This window comes from Vombatus ursinus, unplaced genomic scaffold (genome assembly GCF_900497805.2).
Source record: "Vombatus ursinus unplaced genomic scaffold, bare-nosed wombat genome assembly UNPS02014826.1, whole genome shotgun sequence".
Lineage (NCBI taxonomy): Eukaryota > Metazoa > Chordata > Mammalia > Diprotodontia > Vombatidae > Vombatus > Vombatus ursinus.
Window position 1 is genome coordinate 9,499,386 of NW_020954604.1, and position 18,762 is coordinate 9,518,147.

At 46.9% G+C, this 18,762-nt stretch overlaps 1 protein-coding gene across 1 annotated transcript; it reads left to right on the top strand.

Moving 5' to 3' along the window:
• The first annotated feature begins 61 nt into the window (after positions 1 to 61).
• Positions 62 to 16,451, top strand: TCTE1 (t-complex-associated-testis-expressed 1). The gene is made up of 5 exons (XM_027838384.1): positions 62 to 968; positions 8,514 to 8,772; positions 12,047 to 12,615; positions 15,259 to 15,708; positions 16,116 to 16,451. The coding sequence occupies exons 2-5, from the start codon at positions 8,616 to 8,618 to the stop codon at positions 16,317 to 16,319; spliced, it is 1,380 nt and encodes a 459-aa protein (XP_027694185.1). The 5' UTR covers positions 62 to 968; positions 8,514 to 8,615; the 3' UTR covers positions 16,320 to 16,451.
• Positions 16,452 to 18,762: the final 2,311 nt, after the last annotated feature.

Below are 18,762 nucleotides of genomic sequence, written 5' to 3' on the forward strand. Positions count from 1 at the left end.
TCCCAGTGCGTGGCCCCTGTGTTGTTTACTCCTGCCCTGCCTATGCCTCTGGGGTTTCCAAGTCTTCTATTAGGGCCAGGCTCCTCCTCCCTCCCCAGCTCATTAAGGACATGAGCTCACTGGGGAGGGGGGAGCACTGAAAAAGAAGGAAAAAATGCTACTATTTAACCCTCCCTCCACTGTCCAACCAGATAACCCACCTCATGGGCCACACCCTTACCCCCTAGAAAATGGGATGCGACTGAGAAGCAGAGACCACAACCTCTTTTCATTCTTGCATCCTAGAAGCTGAGGGCTCTAGAGGGACTGTGTGGGGCTGGGCTGAGAAGGAGCCTGGGGCTTGGGATTTACCACCTGCTTCCCTCTTGTAGGGAAAGGACTGCACAAAGGTGCCGGGGTTTATTGTGACTGCTGAGTGGGGGAGGAGAGAGGTACATGCACCTTGTTGAGCATCCCTGGTTATGGAAATTATTCCACAACTTTCCTTGAGGTTGGCCAGTGGGGGGAAGACAGGGGTTAGGGTTAGTAGGTGCAGTCTTCCATCTCATCTGCTAGGAAAAGGGACCTTAAGAGATCCTGGCAACACCCATTTTCCTAAACCTTAATCTCATCCTAAAGGGGAGGGAAAAGCCAGATGAGTTCTACAGTCAGCCCCTCACACACAAAAGAATAAATTGCACACGGTCCCATGAGAAGCGTGTGTGTTCAGAGAGGGACAAAGCATATAAGTACACACTGCACATATATGTGTATACATCATGCAGTAAACTAAGACTGGACAAATTGCACAAGCGCTCACACACACACACACACACACACACACACGCTCACTCTCCTTCCCTTAACAACAGCCTGCGTGCATAGCAACCAATGCAAAGAGCCTTCCGGTTGGGGGGAGGGGAGGCGTCTCCTTGGAGACAGAGCCAGGCAGAGGGTCCCAACTAAACTGAAGGCGACCGAGGCAGCTGGTGAGGAGACCTTGGGGATGGGAGGCTGATTGATGTCCTTGTGCCCTGCTCCCCTCAATGCCTATGTCCCTGTCATTCGCCCTGTCCAGATCTGTGTCTCCTCTACCCACCCCACCCCGTCCCCTCCTCCTGCCGCCTCCTCTGTCTCCCCCTGGATAAAAGAATCCTGCTCTGCCCCTGTCTCCACCCTTAACTCTCTGGTCTCTTCTTTAGGATAGCCTTTCATGGCTTACTCTCTTGGTGGTATGGTTTCCCCAAACTGATTCCTTTTCCCTCTGGGGGGGGCAGGGGGAGGAAGGAGGAAGACCTGGTAGCCCCAGCATCAGCCACTTGAGATCACCTCATAGCTGAAGAAAGATACCCGAGTTCCCTTGTCCCCAGGGAGTGATTATTTACTTAACAATGTCATGGGGAGGGCTGGGCTGCATGTGGAAGAAGGAAGGAGAAAAGGACCTGGGGACATCATTAATACTTATGCCACTGTCCTGTTCCTGCTCTGCTTCTACGTCCCTTGGGACAGAGGCCCCTTTGGGGAACCCAGGCTTTCTTTTCCCAGCTTCCCTCCCTGCAGTCTCTTTCCCTTGATTAGAGTAGGCTGCTGCATCCTTTTCTCCTCACAGGATGGGTGGACAGGCACTGCAATGACCTTTAGAAAGCAGAAGGCTGAGAGGAAAAGCCCAGTAGGAGTTAACCAGTATTTGAGGCAGAGTGAGGAGGGTTCAAAACAAAACAAAATACACTCATTCATTCTGGGTCAGTCCCGGATTTGGGCTTGCCGAAGCCGAAGGCAGGTTTGAGCAGGAGCCATAAGCCTAGGGGACAGGGTAACCTGCATTCACAGTGTAATGTCCTGGAAAGGGCCAGGGACGGAAGGCAGGAAACCTGAGTGTGTCTCAGCTGTGTCCATTTCGAGCCTGTGACCTTGGCAAATCATTCAGCTTCTCAGCCCGTTGTCTCATCTGTGTGATGGGAATTATATCGGTGTTATAGACACCATTGAGAGGAAAGCACTTGGTAAATTCTGATGTGTTGTATAAACGTGTGTTGCTGTCACTTTTATGAGCAATTTCGCTAGACTGAGAAACACCAAGCCCAAGTATTCTGGAGGATGGGAAGGAGAAGGAAGAACAAAGACTCACAGGAAGTAACATGGCATAGTAGAAAAGGCTCTGGATTTGGAGTTGAGAGATGTGAGTTGAGATTCTTACTGGACCAGCTGTGTAACTCTGGGAAATTAACTGCCCTTCTCTGCACCTCAGTTTTTTTATCTGTCAAATAGGAGCAGTGGACTAGATGCAGATACCTTCCCTGATTCCATACGTTCCTCATTCCTTCCCTTTCTGCCCCTTGTCCTGCTACTTTAAAAAACAAGATATAACTTGGTGATAACTCTTAGGCTGTGTCCCATGTGCCTTGACTGTGCCTTGACTGTGCCTTCACTGATTCGCTCCCATCCCCACACAGTCCTCCCCACAAGTTATGTTGATTATTTCATCAGATCGCAGCTCTGCTTGGTTATAGTGTCTGGTGGGAGGCAACTAGTTGGTTACAGTGGATAGAGTGGTGTGCCTGGACGTAGGAAGTCCCAAATTCTAATCTGGCCTCTGAGACTTGGTAGCTACATAACCCTGGACCAGTCACTTAGCTTCTGTTTGCTTCAGTTTCCTCAACTATAAAATAACAGCACCTACCTTGCAGGGTTGTTGTGAGGATCAAATGAGGTAATATTTGTAAAACACTTAGCATAGTGGCAGCACATAGTAGATGTTGTAGAAATGCTTATTCTGTTCTGCTAGTGTTAACCCAATTGCAGTCAACCCTAGTTTGTCAAGAATCACCTAAATGTGCTCCTTCTCTTCCATTCCCATAATAGTATCTTAGGGGAATTAGGCAAGGAAACAAGTTTAGAGGATGTATTCATTTTTAGCATATCAAGGTTGAGATATGGGTGGGACATGCAAGTAAAGAGGTCCAGAAGCAAGTTTAAAATGTGGAACTAGGACTTGGGAAAAAGGTCAGGGCTAGAGATAAAGGTTTGGGAGTCATCTGCTCAGAGGTGAGCAGATGAGAGTAGATGAGATCTCAGAGTGTAGAGAGAGAAGAGAGTCAATGGCAGAGTCTTGGAGGACAGGAGGAAGAAGAAGAGGAACCAGAAAAAGAGCAATTAGAAAGGTAGGAGGAGAGTCAGGAAAGATCATAGATTTAGAGCTGGAAGGGACCTTAGAGGCCCACAAATCCAACTTTTCATTTTACAGATGAAGAAACCAAAGATAGGTTAAGTGATTTAACCATGGTCACATAGCTAGTATCAGAGACATTTGAACACAGGTCTTCCTGATTTCAAGTACAGTGTGCTAGGCATTACATAGCAATGTCAGAGAAGCCAAGAAAGGAATGTTATGTAAAAAGGCTGTTGGATGTCACAATCAGGAAGTTGTCGATGACTTTGAAGAAAACATTTTTAGAGTGTGACAGAGCTCAGATTTCTAGGAGATAAAGTATGAGGAGGTGTTAAGGGCAGCAGAGACATCAATGTTACAAGGCAGAAAGATTTTAGGGAGATGTATGCGTGTTTATAGGCAGAGAGGAATGAACCATTGGAAAGAAAGAGAATAAAGATAAAGTTGAGATACTAGATAGTTGCCTGAGCAAAGCTTCAGAAAAAGCAGGTAAATATAGAGGTCAAAGGCACTAAGTTAAACTTAGAAATGAAGAAGAAACATTTCCTCCTCTGAGTCAGGTAAGAAGTCAGGTAATGAATGGAAAGGGAGGGTGCTCAAGCCTGTTCACTTCTATTGTCCCAGTTAAGCAGGAAGTGAGGTCATCTTGGGAAAAGAGAAAGAAGGGAAGGAATATTTAGCATTGAAGATCTAGAATCACTGTGGGGGACAGTACTGGAAAATCAACAAGAAATTAATATTAGGATTGTCCAGGAACAGTAAGTATGCCGTGGAAGTCAATCTCACAAATGTAGATCATGTTGTATCAACCTGATTTTCTGTAGCAACTCCAGCCCAGAAAGAATGGGGAAAGCAAGCTACGGGAGTGACCTAAGTTTGAACATTAATTAAGAAGGCATAGGAATGAGGTATTTTAGGGAGAAAGTATTGTTAAAATCATTAACTATGGCATCCAAGATAAACAGAGAGCCCTGTGTCCCAGTGGAGACTAACAAGCTATATAAATTTAAAGGATCCATAGGTTGGCCTCTGTACTCAAGTAGAAATACATTTAAACTATAAATAACCTCTTATATGGTATGAATAACTTTAGCTATTAAGCCCACTTAGGGTAAATAGAGATTAACAACCCTCTGATTATCAGTATCAAGTGAGAACTAAACAGAGGGAGAAATGCTTAAGAAAGTTTGCCACCCAGTGTAGAGTCCAAATAGAAGTATACCTTACATATGGCAAGGTCCTGTTTGCAAATGATATTGTGTTGATCCCATCAAGAACATCCAGAACACCACAAGGCCCACCATGTGAGCTCCACAGTCCCTCAAAAAGAATTCAGCTTAATGATCCAGTCAGCAAAAACAAAAGGGATGAAGATTGTCTGTTATCTCCACTATATGCAGATGGATCAACAGCTCATAAAGTTGGGTCATCAGGATATATATCTCGAACAGGAAATTTGGATTAACAGCAAACTGGGCCCAGAGAAAGAGGAGAATAGGAGGAGGAAAGAAGACCTGGATTACTTTGGAGAAATGGTAAAGTGCTTCTTGAAACAAAGGTCTGTCATTTTAACATCCTTATGCTTCCAGAGATTACTACAATTTCGGAAGAAGTAAAGTTGCAGGTCACCCAAAAGGCAAGAGAGAAATTATTGTTTGGCATGGGTAGAATGCAACTGTACCCGAGAAGCACAGAAAATATCAACAGAAAGATATATGATGGGGAATGGTGGGCCAGTGATTTCATAAGTATGGAGGATAATCGATGTACAATGCTTGTGGTTTATTGGTGCCATATCACATGAAGAAATGCCCCAGCACGTGAAGAGAGAACTCCTCCCTGAGAAGAATTTATGGGAAGATAAGAGTAAGGGTCACAAAGGATAAGAAGGCATTTTTGGATGGCTTTGTTTGTTAAGAAATCCTTCCTTCTGTGGAAACTAGTCAGGGGAAAATCCCTCCTTATAGGAAAATAATGCAACATTTATTGCAACATCTGATGCAAATGGTGGTTAGGGCCTGACCTCATGGGGTGGTAGCCATGTGAACAGAGAGAAGGGGATGGTCCCATCCCATCCTTCCAACGTTTGTATACATTACTCCCCTCCACAATCATATTAGCCTACTTCCTATTCCTTGCATAAGATATTACATATCCCATCTTCATACCTTTGCCACCCTATGCCCTCCCTCCTTACCTCTGTCTCTTAGAACCTCAGTTTGTCAGCAGTTAGATAACGGACTGAGAAGACATTTGTCTATCCAATGCAGGTCATTGAAAATCAAGATCATCAGCCAAACTAGGACATCTGGTCACCCACAGGAGTGAATAAATGCCTACTGGCAGTTGCTGGACTGGCCTTGGTTCCCCCAAATTGAAAGATCCAGGCAGGGCTGTGTTAGGAGGAAAGGTTAAGTTTGGATAACCTCCCCTTAGCCATCCCCTAGAAGGCATTCACATACTGGGAAGAGGTTTGGACCTCAGAGAAAGATTCCAGGCTGGAACAGAACTGCCTTGTGCCTACTGAAGATGACTCAGAGCCAGGCACTGCTGAGCTTCCTAACCCGCTCTCTGCCTCTCTCATCTCCTTTGGGACCACACCCTCCTTCATGGGCCCTTGACCCAAGCCAGAATAGGTACCACAGGAGCCTGGAGGCTAGGAGAGCACCCACTCCAGGTATTCCAGGCTTGACCTGAAAACCCCCATCCCCCTCAAAGACCTCTTCACTCCTTAAAGGACCTGTCCTCCCTCAGAGACACCATCCTCTCTCAGAGGCCCTATCCCTCTTCATAGACCCTAACCATCCTCACAAGCCCCATCATCCCTCAATAGACCCCCTTCGTAAACCTCCTACCTTCATAAACCCTATCCCTCTTCACAGAACCCACCCTTCCTCAGAGGCCCCAACCTATTTCAACAGACCCCCTCGCTCCACAGACCTCATCTCTTCATAAACCCCATCCCTCTTCACAGAATCCATCCCACCCTCAAACTCCATCCCTTCTCAGAGCCATCATCCTCCTTCAAAAGGCCCAATCCCCATTTACAGATCCCATTCACTCATAAACCTCATTCTCCACACATAGACCCAATCTTCCCCCACCCCCACCCCACTATGTCCCCACAGTCTTGTCATTCAAGTTGTTTAGGCTGGTTAGTTAAATATGTTGTATTCTAATTTGCATGAATCTGAATTTCATTTCCACTCTGAGCATCAAAGTGCAAAAATCCCAACCCCAGCTCCTCCCCTTTCCTCCTCCTGCAGGAATAGAGCCTCTGCCTCACAGATGATCAATCCCTCCTATAGGCCTTCCAATCATCTCCCCTCTAGCCTCCTCAGGGTCAATCCCCTTCCTCAGGTGGTTGAACGGCTGCCTAGCAGGGCCACAGAGGAAGGGACCTGTGCTTCATCCAGCACTGAGCCGCTGAGTGGGGCTAGACAGGGGGGTAACACCATCTGCTGTGCTTTCTCTGCCAGGGAGTACAGTGGCTTGGTTCAAAGGAGCCCTCCCTGCCGTGCAGGAAGCCAAGGAGCAGATTCAAAAGCAGCCCAGGCAAGCAGTTGGAGACTTGGGGCGGAGGGCACAGGGGCCCTAACTACTCCAGCCTCTGTCCCAGCTCCAGCCCTTGTCTTTGGGACAGGGATCCCCACAAGCAAATCTGGAAAGGTGTCAGTGTGTAGACAAAGGAGGATACCCTTATGTTACAATCACATCCCCCGAAATTCAGACCCAGATTTACTTCGATTTTCACTGCCAATGCGTGCCTGCTGTTGTCTAGAATGTTGAGAGTCTGTCGGGAAAGAAGAGGAAATCAGGGGCCTCCTTTCCTGCCATCTCCCCTCCCCTCCCTCCTTCCCACCCCTTCTCTCCTGTAACCCATTCTCAAGGAGAACTCTAGCTCAGGATCCAAACATGAGCAGGCAAGCGGTCAGTGAGACAGAAGTGACCCTCCCTTACTCTTCCCACTCCCCTGTCCTCACTCCTAAGCCAGAAAGCTGAGCTTAGAATGTTAGCTCATTGTGAATAGGAATCATTTCATTCTTTTTACCCAAATTCCCAGCATCTCAATCAGTGTCTGGCACATAGTAGGTGCTGAATAAATACTCGATTGATTGATTGATTGATTGGCAGTTTTGAGTCAGAATCTAACTCTAAAAGGATGAGGCTAGAGAAAGGAAATGCTTTGGACCATAGCCCATGAAAGAAATGAAGAGAAAAGGGTTCTGCAGGCCTGACCTAGGCAGCTTCTCTGGCCTGAGACTAGCCTCTGGACTCTGGGGCAGGATCTGTGACCATCCAACCAGATCACGGGCCTGGCTCTATTCTAACCCATAAAGCCAAGCCCATAGTAAGAGGGGAGAAGCGGAGCCCAGTTTAGGGGAAAGATGTAGGAGGAAGAACCTTCTCTTCTATCCTAAGAGACTTGGACACAGAGGTGGGAGATGAAGGGCTGGAGATTTGTGTATCTTTGCATATAGAAAGACTGTAGATACACTTGCCTCCACAGGCACAGATATGCTCCCATGTACACCCATAAAGGCAATGGGATTCCCTCTCAAAGACTATTCTGCAGTGGATCTCAACCAGATTGCTTGAGACTTTCCCACCTAGCAGCACTCAATCCTGTCCCCTCTCCCCATCCCCATCAGCCACATACACCCCCTTCCCACCATCTCCTTCAATCATGTAAGCAAACTTCTGTCAAACCAAACACCTAACTAAAGGAATCCTCTATTCAACTTTAAAGTTTAGTCACATTTAAGTGTTATCCTTTGGTGATACAACCCCTATTTACCTAAGAATATAGAAATTCCCTTCTTTAATGCTAAGGTGAAAGACAGTGTAGTGCAGTGAATAGAGAGCTCCCTTCAGGGTCCAGAAGACCTAAGGTCAAGTCTGATCTGACTCATACTCTTGTGACCCTGGGCAAGCTATTTAACCTCTCAGTACCCCCGGGCCAGTCTCTCAAACTGTAAAGTACAGAGAAGAAATCAGTCTGCATTGGAAGGGGGAGTTCCTCAGCCCAGCTTCCTATCCTGGTGAAATCATAGACTGAGCCCAAAATGTAAGGATCCACAAACTCCCACCCCCTACCTTTCCCTCGGTGTACCCATGTTCCCCTAGCCTCCCCTTATTTCCCTCAGCCCCTTTCCCTCCCATTTTGGTGCCCACTCTTCTCCCTCCAGCCTTTCCTGTATCCTGGACTGGCCTAAAGAAGACTCAGGATGGCTGCTAAGCTCTCTGCTTCAATGCCCCATTGGCCACAGCCCAGCTTGATCTCCATCTCCATCATTATCATCAAGCATTTTATGGGTACCTGCAATGTGCCAGCTATTGACACTAACAATGTCTCTTGCCCTAGGACCTCAGCAGCCACTCATTTCTGGCTCTTTCTGCTTAAGGAGTCTCCTGATACAAAACCACTGAACTCTGTGTCACAGCCCCAGCCTCTTCCCAGGTAACCATGGCAATCCCCCCACCATCGAAGATTTCAGTATCAAATCCAGCCTCCAACACACGGAGGATGCGTCGAATCATTGCAGAGGACCCAGAATGGTCCCTGACCATCGTGCCCAGGCTCTCTGAACTCTGCTTACAGCATATTGTCAGCAACTTTGAAAGTAAGTGCCATCTATCCCTACTTACCCCAGGGAGGCTACCCTCGACGCAACTGGGAGGTGGAGGCTAAGGGGATCTGTGGCAATGGTCACTGTCCTTGGATATTGTGCCATGGCCTCCTAGAGATGTGCCCTATCAGGTTAGGGAAGGAAAGGTTCTTAACTAGGGCATTCAAAGACTGTTTCCCTAGGTTTCCACTCCTGACCCTGGGACTCTCCCCAGCTCTCAGCTTCCTGCAGACTCAGCGGCTAACATTCTCAACAATCCTCACTTCATAACACCCCGCCATAACCATCAGGACTGAAATTAGATGAAACTTTTAGTGGATCTGTGTATGGCTCAGAAGAAATTTTTTGGCCACTCTGGAAAGTTTTCCAGTCCCAGGAAAAGCTAAACTAGCTTCAGATAACTCCCAGTATAACGGGAGAGATACAGTCCCTACCTTTAGAGAGTTTCCAGTTGGACAAGAAAGCTAGGCCCTGTGGGGGCAGCTAGGTGACACAGTGGATAGAGCTCTGGCCTTGGAGTCAGGAGGACCTGAGTTCAAATTGGGCCTCAGACACTTGATACTTAATAGCTGTGTGACCCTGGGCAAGTCACTTAACCCCGACTACCTCACCAAAAAGCAAAAAAAAAAAAAAAAAAGCTAGGCCCTGTCTACAAAGGCACTCCCAGTCTGATGGGATAGATACTGTTTCTGCCTTTCAGGAACTCTCAGGCTCATGGAAAAGACAAAATTACTTCCATCTCAGGAATCCTGGTATCAACAGGAAAAACACAACAGTCCTTACAAGCCAGTATATTAGTGGGAGCAAACTACTAAAACATGTAGCAAAGTAAATACATAAACACCCTCTACCGTAGTCAAACCAGTGTACTCCCTGGGCCTGGAACATGTCTTAATTGTTGCCTTCACAGCCTTTCCCGCTTGCCTATAATTCCCTCCCTTCTGCTCTTGATCAACCCTTGCCCTATCTCCCCTGAAATCTGAGTTTCAAAGGAGAAGCTGGCAGAAGAAGTATTGGAGAAGAGGAATGATCTATGTTGGGAGTCAGGAAAAATTTTGACAGCGAGAGCAAAGGATGAGTTGGAAGTGATCTAATGAGTGAACTGAGGGTACACCGAGATACCCTGCCTTTAACATCTACTGTCTCTGTGACCTTAGGCCAGTCACTTAACCTCCTTTGGCCTTAGTTTTCTTATTTGTAAAATGAGGGGGACTGGACTAGACGGCTTCTAAGGTCTTTTCCACCATTTCCAGCTCTGCATCTGGAGTCCCACGATCATATGACCCGACATTTGTCATACAATGGAAAGAGCGCTGGATTGGAAGTTGAAGAACCTGGGTTCAAATCCTGCCCCCATCACCCAGTTTCCTCAGATGTAAAATGAAGTGGGTTGGATGAGATGACTTCTGAAATCCTTTCTTGATCTCCATCTATGATCTTAGGATTTCTATGCTCCTTGAGGGCAGTAACTATTTTGACAGGCCTAGGTCAGAAAAAGAGAGCAGGGTAAACCTTCCTTCAAGACCAGTACCAAGTTTGGGCCTCTGCAGAGCTACCCCACTTTCAGCATGGTCCACTTAGGGAGACCCTGGGTCAAAACAAAACAGTTCAAAGCAAGCTTGCTTCTTCTTGGAAGCCTTCCCTAATTAACTATACCCCACTCTGGTGATATCTTTACTAATCCTCCTTGATAGGAGATTTTTAGCTGAACTGGAAGAAATTAATAAGAAATAGAGCTATACTTTGTACACTGGGTATATTTCTTCTGTACAGATTTCTGATTTCCAGTGGCCTGTTGTGATATTTCTGAATTTATATTACTCTTTTACCTGTGAATAAGTAAATCCTAGAAGAAAAGGAGGGGGAAAGTATGCTCAGATTTGTGTAGTATGTCTGGCATAGAAAGAAAGAAGGCAAGAAGACAAAAAGTAATAGGAGATTAAAAATTGAAGTATGGGCAGAATTTCTAGTTTGAGGTTGTTCAAGTGTTAATTAAGACCAAAGATGTCAGTATCCTGAGGGAGACTTTGATCTTTTTAGATTAGGGAGAAATCTAGCAGTTTTCCCAATTAGAGACATCCAGATGCAGGGATTGGGTCCCTGAGGCAGCGACTGGCAATGGATGGAATGCTGGGCCTAGAGTCAGGAAGACCCGAGTGCAAATATGACCTTGGACATGTGTGAAACTGTAAGCCTGGACAATCTGATTGACCTTGGTTTGCCTCAGGATCCTCAACTATAAAATGGGGATAATAATAGCACCTACCTCACAGGGTTGTTGTGAGGATCAAGTGAGATATTTGTAAAGGTGTTTAACATGGTGCTTGGCACATAGCAGGTGTTTTATTATTCCCTTTGTTCTCTTCCCAGCCTATCACCTATTATCCAATCAAACTGGCCTATTTGCTGTTCCCCATACATTGGACATTGCATTTTGTATAGGCTTTCCCTCCATGCCTAGAAAGTTTTCTTCTTAAAATCCCTAGCTCCCTTCAAGGCTCAGCCTAAGAGTCCTTTCCAAATTCCTGCAGTGACATCAGAGTACAGATTGAGGTATATATTTTTGGTATGTGACCAATTTGGAAATTTGTTTTGCTTGACTATGCCTATATGTTACAGGGGTTTTGTTTTTCTTTCTTTTTCTATGGAATGGGGAAGGACGTGGGAGTGACAGAAGTGGAATTTTTGTTCATTAAAAAATAAAATTTAATTTAAAAATAATTATTCTCCTTGGCAGATAAAATAGAAGCAGATTTAAATTTTTTTAAAAATCAGATTCTCCCAGTTGCTAGTGCCCCGTGCCAACCACTTTGTTTTTGTTTTATATATACATTTTCTTATCTGTGAACATCTAAGAATATAAGTTCTTTGAAGGCAGAAACTCTCACTTTTATGGCATTCTCATAGCCTATAAGAATAGGTAACATATTTATAAGGCTGGCAAATCACTTTAGGTATATCACCTTATGTTGTTATTATATTATTATTATTATTATTATTCTAGCATATAGTAGGTGCTATTATTATCCTCATTTTACAAATGAGGAAACTGAGGCAGACAGAAGTTAAGTGACTGCCCAGGGTTAAGTTTGAACTCAGCTCTTCCTGAGTCCAACGCTGTCCACTCATTCACTATAAGCTTCTCTCCACCATCTCCCCCTCCCCCTCCCTACCCCTGTGCCTCTAGTAGGAGCATAATAAATGCCTGTTGACCCACTGATTACAAATAGGATGGCCTTTGGTTCTACTCTGCCTTTCCTCTCCACAGAAAATCCTGTACTCACCCAGCTCAATCCAATCCAGCAGCGGAGGGTGCTGGACCGCCTCTCCACTGACCTGCCCCTGAAGGTGGTCGCCAACCTGGTTACGGACGAGAGCTACTGGCGCCGCCGCTGCAACCAGCGCTGGGCGGTGGGACACGTGGAGAAGTATGGGAACAGCTGGAAACGAATGTTCTTCGAGAGGCACCTCCAAGACCTCTTGAAATACTTCATCCCGGGGACCACGGACCCCAGAGTGATTCTGGAGCTGGTGCCTCTGTGCCAGGACTACGTGGTCAGGCTCAGCGTGGACCAGTTCCTGCCCCCTGTGAAGCTGGAACAGCAGATCCAGGAAATGGAGCAGTCAGACTCAGCCAGCGAGACTGAGGTGGAGGAGTTCAGCATGGACCACTATCAACTGGGGCAACTGGTGGCCGGGCTCCGGCGGCTGGAAGAGCTCGATCTGGTGTTCGGAGTGAAGGACTGCGGCATGAACTTCGAATGGAACCTCTTTCTCTTCACCACCCGAGACTGCCTCTCCCTGGCTTCCACCATTAAGGCTTGTCACACCCTCAAGGTGGTGAAACCCCGTTCCTTTCCCTCTCCCCCCACCCTTTTTTTCCCCCACAGACCTACAGAATGTCAGGGCTGAACAGACTATGGGAACAAAGGACTGAAATGGTGGATTTAGAATCAGAAGACCTGGGTTTGAATCTTGACTCTGCCATTAACTAGCTGGGACTGGAGACAAATTATTTCACCTCTCCTGGCCTCTGTTTCTTTCTTTCTTTTTTTTTTTTTTTGTGGTGAGGCAATTGGGGTTAAGTGACTTGCCCAAGGTCACACAGCTAGTACGTGTCAAGTGTTCGGTCTGAGGCCAGATTTGAACTTAGGTCCTCCTGACTAAAGGGCCGGTGCTCCATCCACCTAGCTGCCTGCCCCCCCCACCCCCCCCACCCCCGTTTCTTCGTCTATGAAATGGAAGGTTCTCTTCCAGTTCTAAATGCATGGGTTTATGCCTGTGACTTCAGAGCTCTTCCATAACAACCCTTGACATATGAAGGGAAGTGACAACCCCAGGTTAGATTATACTGTTCTATTATTATTATTATCATCGTTATTATTATTGTTACTGATTATTCTCTTCCTTTCTCTTTTCCTCATTCAATCACAAACCTTCCTATTCCTCCTTTCCCCCATCTTTCTATGTTCCTATTGAGATGCAGCAGATTGTAGGGGATGGAGGACTGGACTTGGAGTCAGGAAGATCTGAGTTCAAATTTTACCTTAGATACTCTACAGCTGTGTGACCACAGACACTCTGAGCCTCAGTGCTCTCATCTGTAAAATAGAGAGTTTGGGGTGGAGGGCCTCTAAGGTCCCTTCCAGCTCAAAGTCTTCCTTACCATCTGTGTGCAAGTTACTTTTCTACCTGGAGCAGGATGCCCAAGGCAACAACCTCCCTCAACCTCAGTTTCCTCATCTGCAAAATGAGGATAAGTATAGCACCTAATTCATAGGACTGTTGTAGAGTCAAATGAGTCAGTATATGTAAGGCCCTTTGCAAAACCCTGTGTGTGTATGTGTGTGTGTGTGTGTGGATAGATAGATGGATAGATAGATAAATAGATAGATAGATGCTAGCTACTGTTATTGTAAATCTATGGTCCTATGATCCTTTTCTCATCCTTCCTGCTATCTCCTTTTCCCTTTTTTTTCTCTTCCCTATTGGCCTTTTTTCCCTCCTATTTATTCCTCACTTCCTTTTCCCTTCTCTTTCCTTCCTCTTATCACCTTCTCTTGACTTTTTCCCATGCTGTACTACACATACATGCACAGTACACACATACACAATACACACATGCATTCAATATACATGTTCACATGTATGCATATACACACAATACACATGCACACATGCACATACACACATATAGACATGCACGCACAGATCAAGAGAGAGAAAACTTCCCCCTTCCAGGATTGGCCCTAGTATATGAACACTTCAAGAGCTTTGATCTTGTCTCTATGTTGCTATTCCTCTCACCAGTCCAGACTTCATCCCCATTACTACTTAAGAAATGGTCTTCCACAGTAAGTGTGTTCAAAAAAATTTCATGAGCTTCTTCCAACATAGAGAGGTTAGTCCTGGGACATAAGCTCTAGACCCATTACTCAAAGCCTTTTTCCCATGGTAAGACCTCCCAGCATTTTCCCAATATCCCACATCTAGAATTGGAAGGGAAGCCAGATGCTGGTTGAGGCATCTAACTCCCTCATTTTACAGGAGCCAGGAAGGGAAGATAACTTAGCCAAGTTCATACAGGGAATAAGCATCAGATAAGATGTAAGAGTAGGAATAAGAAGAGTGGCAGCTAAGTGGCTCAGTGGATAGAGCTCTAGCCCTGGAGTCAGGAGGACCTGAGTTCAAATGTGACCTCAGACAGTTGACACTTACTAGCTGTGTGACCCTGGGCAACTCACTTACTGCCTCACCAAAAAAAAAAAAAAGAGTAAGAGTAAGCATTGAACTTAGATCCTCTGCTTTCAAAACCAGGGCCCTTTCCAGAGGACCTTAGGTTCCTCTCCATACCACAGTGAGGTCTCAGTGGAGAATCATGGCCCTTACTTTTAATAATAAGAACTGATATTTATATCTGCAAAGTACTTTTCAAACATTAATTCATTGGAGTCTCACAACAACCTTGTGAGTAGGCACAGTAGGCTATTATCCTCATTTTATAAATGAGGAAACAGACTAAGAGAGGTTGAGACTTGCTCATGATCCCAGATTTGAACCCAAATCTTCCCAAAAGCAAATCCAACACTCCATCCACTAAGAATACTTCCCTTTAGCAAGCTAGGGAAATATTTTTTGGGGGGAAGGACAATCAGGGTTAAGTGACTTGCCCCGAGTCACCCAGCTAGTAAGTGTCTGAGGTTGGATTTGAACTCAGGTCCTCCTAACTCCAGGGCTGGTGTTCTATCCACTGTCACCAACCTATCTATGAGCTAGGGAAATCTTAACTAGTTCTGCCCATCCCCCAGCCCCCATCCTATACCTTCCACCCGCCCAGCCTGATTTCCAGAAGTCAGATTATGAGACAGAATGGCTAGACTCCAATCACTGCTTCCCTCCCTACCCCCAGTTCTTCCAAGAAAGAACAGATAGGACAAGCTCCCACCCAGTTACCTCCAGGAAACTGTTCTGCTCCCTCAGGTTTTCAAACTGACTCGGAGCAAGGTGGATGATGAGAAGGCTCGTGTCCTGATTCGAAGTCTCATGGACCACCCAGCCCTTCTAGAGCTAGACCTCTCACACAACAATATTGGGGACCGAGGCGTGCGGGCTGCAGCTAAGCTGATCAACCACAGCCACCTGCAAATCCTCAAGCTGGCCAACAACAAAATCAGAGCCTTGGGGGCCCAGGCACTGGCACATGCTCTGTCTTACAACACCACCCTCCTCTCCCTCAACCTTCGCCTCAACTGCATTGAGGATGAGGGTGGGCAGGCCCTGGCCCATGCCCTGCAGAGCAATTCAACCCTCACCAACCTGCACCTGGGGGGCAATGAACTATCTGAGCCCACGGCCACTGTGTTCTCCCAGGTGCTGTCTGTCAATACCGCTCTGACCTGCATCAATCTCTCCTGCAACCACATTGGTCTGGTAAGTCAGCAAGAAGGGATGGCAAGGGGGCAGCTGGGCAAAGGTTCAGTGGTGAGAGGGTACAGCATCACTCAGTGCTACAGATGCCTTAAATTTAATGCCAACCCAAATAGACCAAACCAACAAGGGTGGCAGAGGAGGAGAATGGTTGGAGGAAGAGAGGAGGGCTAGAGGACACTTTGTAGATTCATATTGTCATAGAGTCATGAGATTTAGATTGGAAGGGTCTTCAGATATTATGGATTCCAAATTCCTCATTCTACAGAAAATAGGTCCAAAGGGGAAGTATCTTGCCCAAAGTCTCACATTGTCACCTCTTAGAAGATGGGTACCCCCAAGAACAAAGCCTCTCTAATGCAACCTTCCCCCTGCTTCTCATCTTCTCTTCCTCACACCCCATGGCCCAGGACGGTGGGAAGCAGCTCTTGGAGGGCATGTCGGACAACAAGACCCTGATGGAGTTTGACCTGAGGATGTCTGAGATTGGCCAGGAGAGTGAATACCTCATAAGCGTGGCCCTCAATGCCAACCGAGAGGCTGCCCGTCTTCGGACCTTGCAGCCTACCTGTTGTCATATAACAGTTAACCATATCAACAACGCTGCAGATTAAGGGAAAGGTGACTGGCATCTGAGGCGTCCGCCTACTTCTCAGTCCCCCCTTCCCCACTCACTGACCCCACCATTCCCTTGCCCACTGACCAGCCTCATCCCTAAGATAATCTAATAAAGCCCCTGAACTCCTGCTCCCATCTTCAGCTCCCATTCCCCACCCCCAGGCCAGTGTTTTGGGGGGGTGGAAATGGGAAAAGAGCGAAGGAGAGGATGGTTAAAAGAGGAAGAGGCTTGGCAATAGAAAAAGAAAGGGAAAAATCTGGTAAGAAATTAGGGAAGGGGATTGTGGTTATGGATTTGGCTAGGAGCAAGGAAGTGCCCAGCTCTACCGCGGGACAGGAAAGCTGGGGGTACTTGGAAGAAGTGAAGTCTTTACAAACCTAGGATGGGTGGAGAACTCTGGAGGGGAGTTGGAGAATTCAGGAGACATCTATAGGCTATGAATATGTCTCTCATCTGGGCCCGCATTCCTGTCAGCTGCCGCCTCTTCTTCCTTGTCCCTCTGCCTCCCTTACCTCTGTGCTGAGCCCTGATTCCTTACCCTGTTCCCCATAGGAGGCATTGATGAACACATCTTCCAACCTGCACACATACAACCAGAGTTGGCTCCTTTGGGGCCTGGTGCTTGGCTGCCATCTGCCATCCCTGCCACAGCCAAGACCACCTTCCTGCCTTCAGTTCTGTCCTTGTCCTGAGTCATTCCCTGCCTAAGCCACCTCTCATAGACAGTGGAGGAACAGGGCTGATTGAGGGTAGAGGGAACTATCCCTAGGTGATAATTATATGGAGGAAGGGATAGTATGGGATAATATATATTCCTCCCCCCCCCACACACACACCACCCTCTCAAAGGGTGAGAGCAGAGCAGGGTTTAGAAGGGAGAAAATCTCTGGGTGGAGAGGCTTAAGTGGCATTCCCTAAATCTAGACCAAGGTCCTACTTTGCTACCTGCTGCATATCCAAAAAGGCTGTAAATGGAATATATGGCACAGGGCAGGAATTTGAGGAGGAAGGAAGGAGGTACCAAGCTGTTGAGGGAAGTCAGTGAGTCATCTGAAAACTTTATTTTTCCATGTTTGGTTTATACAATCTTTTCACTTGGAGATCCTTAACAGAAAGGCCACAGCGTGATGCACCCAATGGACAGAGCACTGTCCTACCCACCTCTTGCAACCCCTAGCCCTTATCCCCACCACACCGAGCTTTACAGATGTGTGTGGCTAGTAAATGCCTGCGTCCCACTGCCTCCATCTTCCCAGGGTTGCCACCACCCTGTCTACCTACCCTAGGGTGTGGGGAGGGCTAGGAAACAAGCAAGCTCTCCCTTTCCTGCCCCTCCTGGTGTTTGTCAAAGAAACCAATGGAGAAATGACAATCCTCCCCATCCTGTTACCCTTTCCCCCAGTCATGGAAGCCCAGAGAAGGGGGTGAGTTCCCTCCCTGGACAGAAAGCCACAGAGATGTGTCAGTCAGGCAAATCCCTAGGGCAAGGTGTTTGGGGAGATGGATGGCTGGAGCTGCCTGTCATCCAGCCAAAGCCTAGCACAGCACCAGTGGGGAGTGTGCATGGGTGAGTCCCACAGCTTATCGGTGCCCGGCCCATCTGTGTGCCTGTGCCACTGTGAGTTGGATTCCATCTCTGTGCAAGAGTGTGAATGTGTGGGTGTGCATGTGTGTGCACTGCTAGCAGACTTCCTCATCAGAGGAATGAGAACATTCAGTGTAAGGTTTAATTTTAGAGATTAATTAATTTCACTGGTTTGAATTTCTCCTGCCAATCAGTAGAATCACCAAGAAAGAACCAAAGGATTCATGTCTCTAAGTCTGCCTGTGCTTGTGCATGCGTGCGTGCGTGCGTGTATGTATGTGTGTGTCTATATGTGACACCCAAGGCAGGGATGGTGAGTACAGGCAAAGAATGAGGGGTCCAAATCCTGATCCCCTGATCCCTTTACTTGGCTCATGTCCAGACAAATGGCATTCTTCATTTCCACCACAACCACTCAGACCCTTTTCTGAGGTGAATGGGCTGTGATGGTTTTCCTTCCTTCTGAAGAAACAAGATGTTTTACAAGTTCACAGTAGGAGGAGCAACATGAAAGGGCATGGGGCTGGCCATGAAGTGGGAGGGGGATCCCCTGCCTCACCACCTAGATCTGACAGATGCCTTTTAGGTGGGGTGAAGAGATGGCTTAGACCAATCTATGGACAGAAGAGGAGAGAGAGTACAGATTCAGGAAGACAGCCAGTTGAGTGTGGATTGTACAATAGGGGGAAGAGATGGGGAGAAGAGTTCCCATAGGAACCTAGTGGACATTCTGGTACCACCTTCCCTCAACCTAGCTAGCTCAGCCCTACATGCACATACACAGGCACACATGCGTACACCAAGTTAATCAGAGCCAGGCCCTAACACCTTGAAAAAACAGCTCAGAAGCAAT

Coding starts and splice junctions, on each gene's coding strand:
- TCTE1 (XM_027838384.1), top strand. CDS start 8,616: ATGGCAATCCCCCCACCATCGAAGATTTCAGTATCAAATCCAGCCTCC. Junction 8,773..12,046: donor TATTGTCAGCAACTTTGAAA/GTAAGTGCCATC, acceptor TCCTCTCCACAG/AAAATCCTGTACTCACCCAG. Junction 15,709..16,115: donor CCTGCAACCACATTGGTCTG/GTAAGTCAGCAA, acceptor CCCATGGCCCAG/GACGGTGGGAAGCAGCTCTT.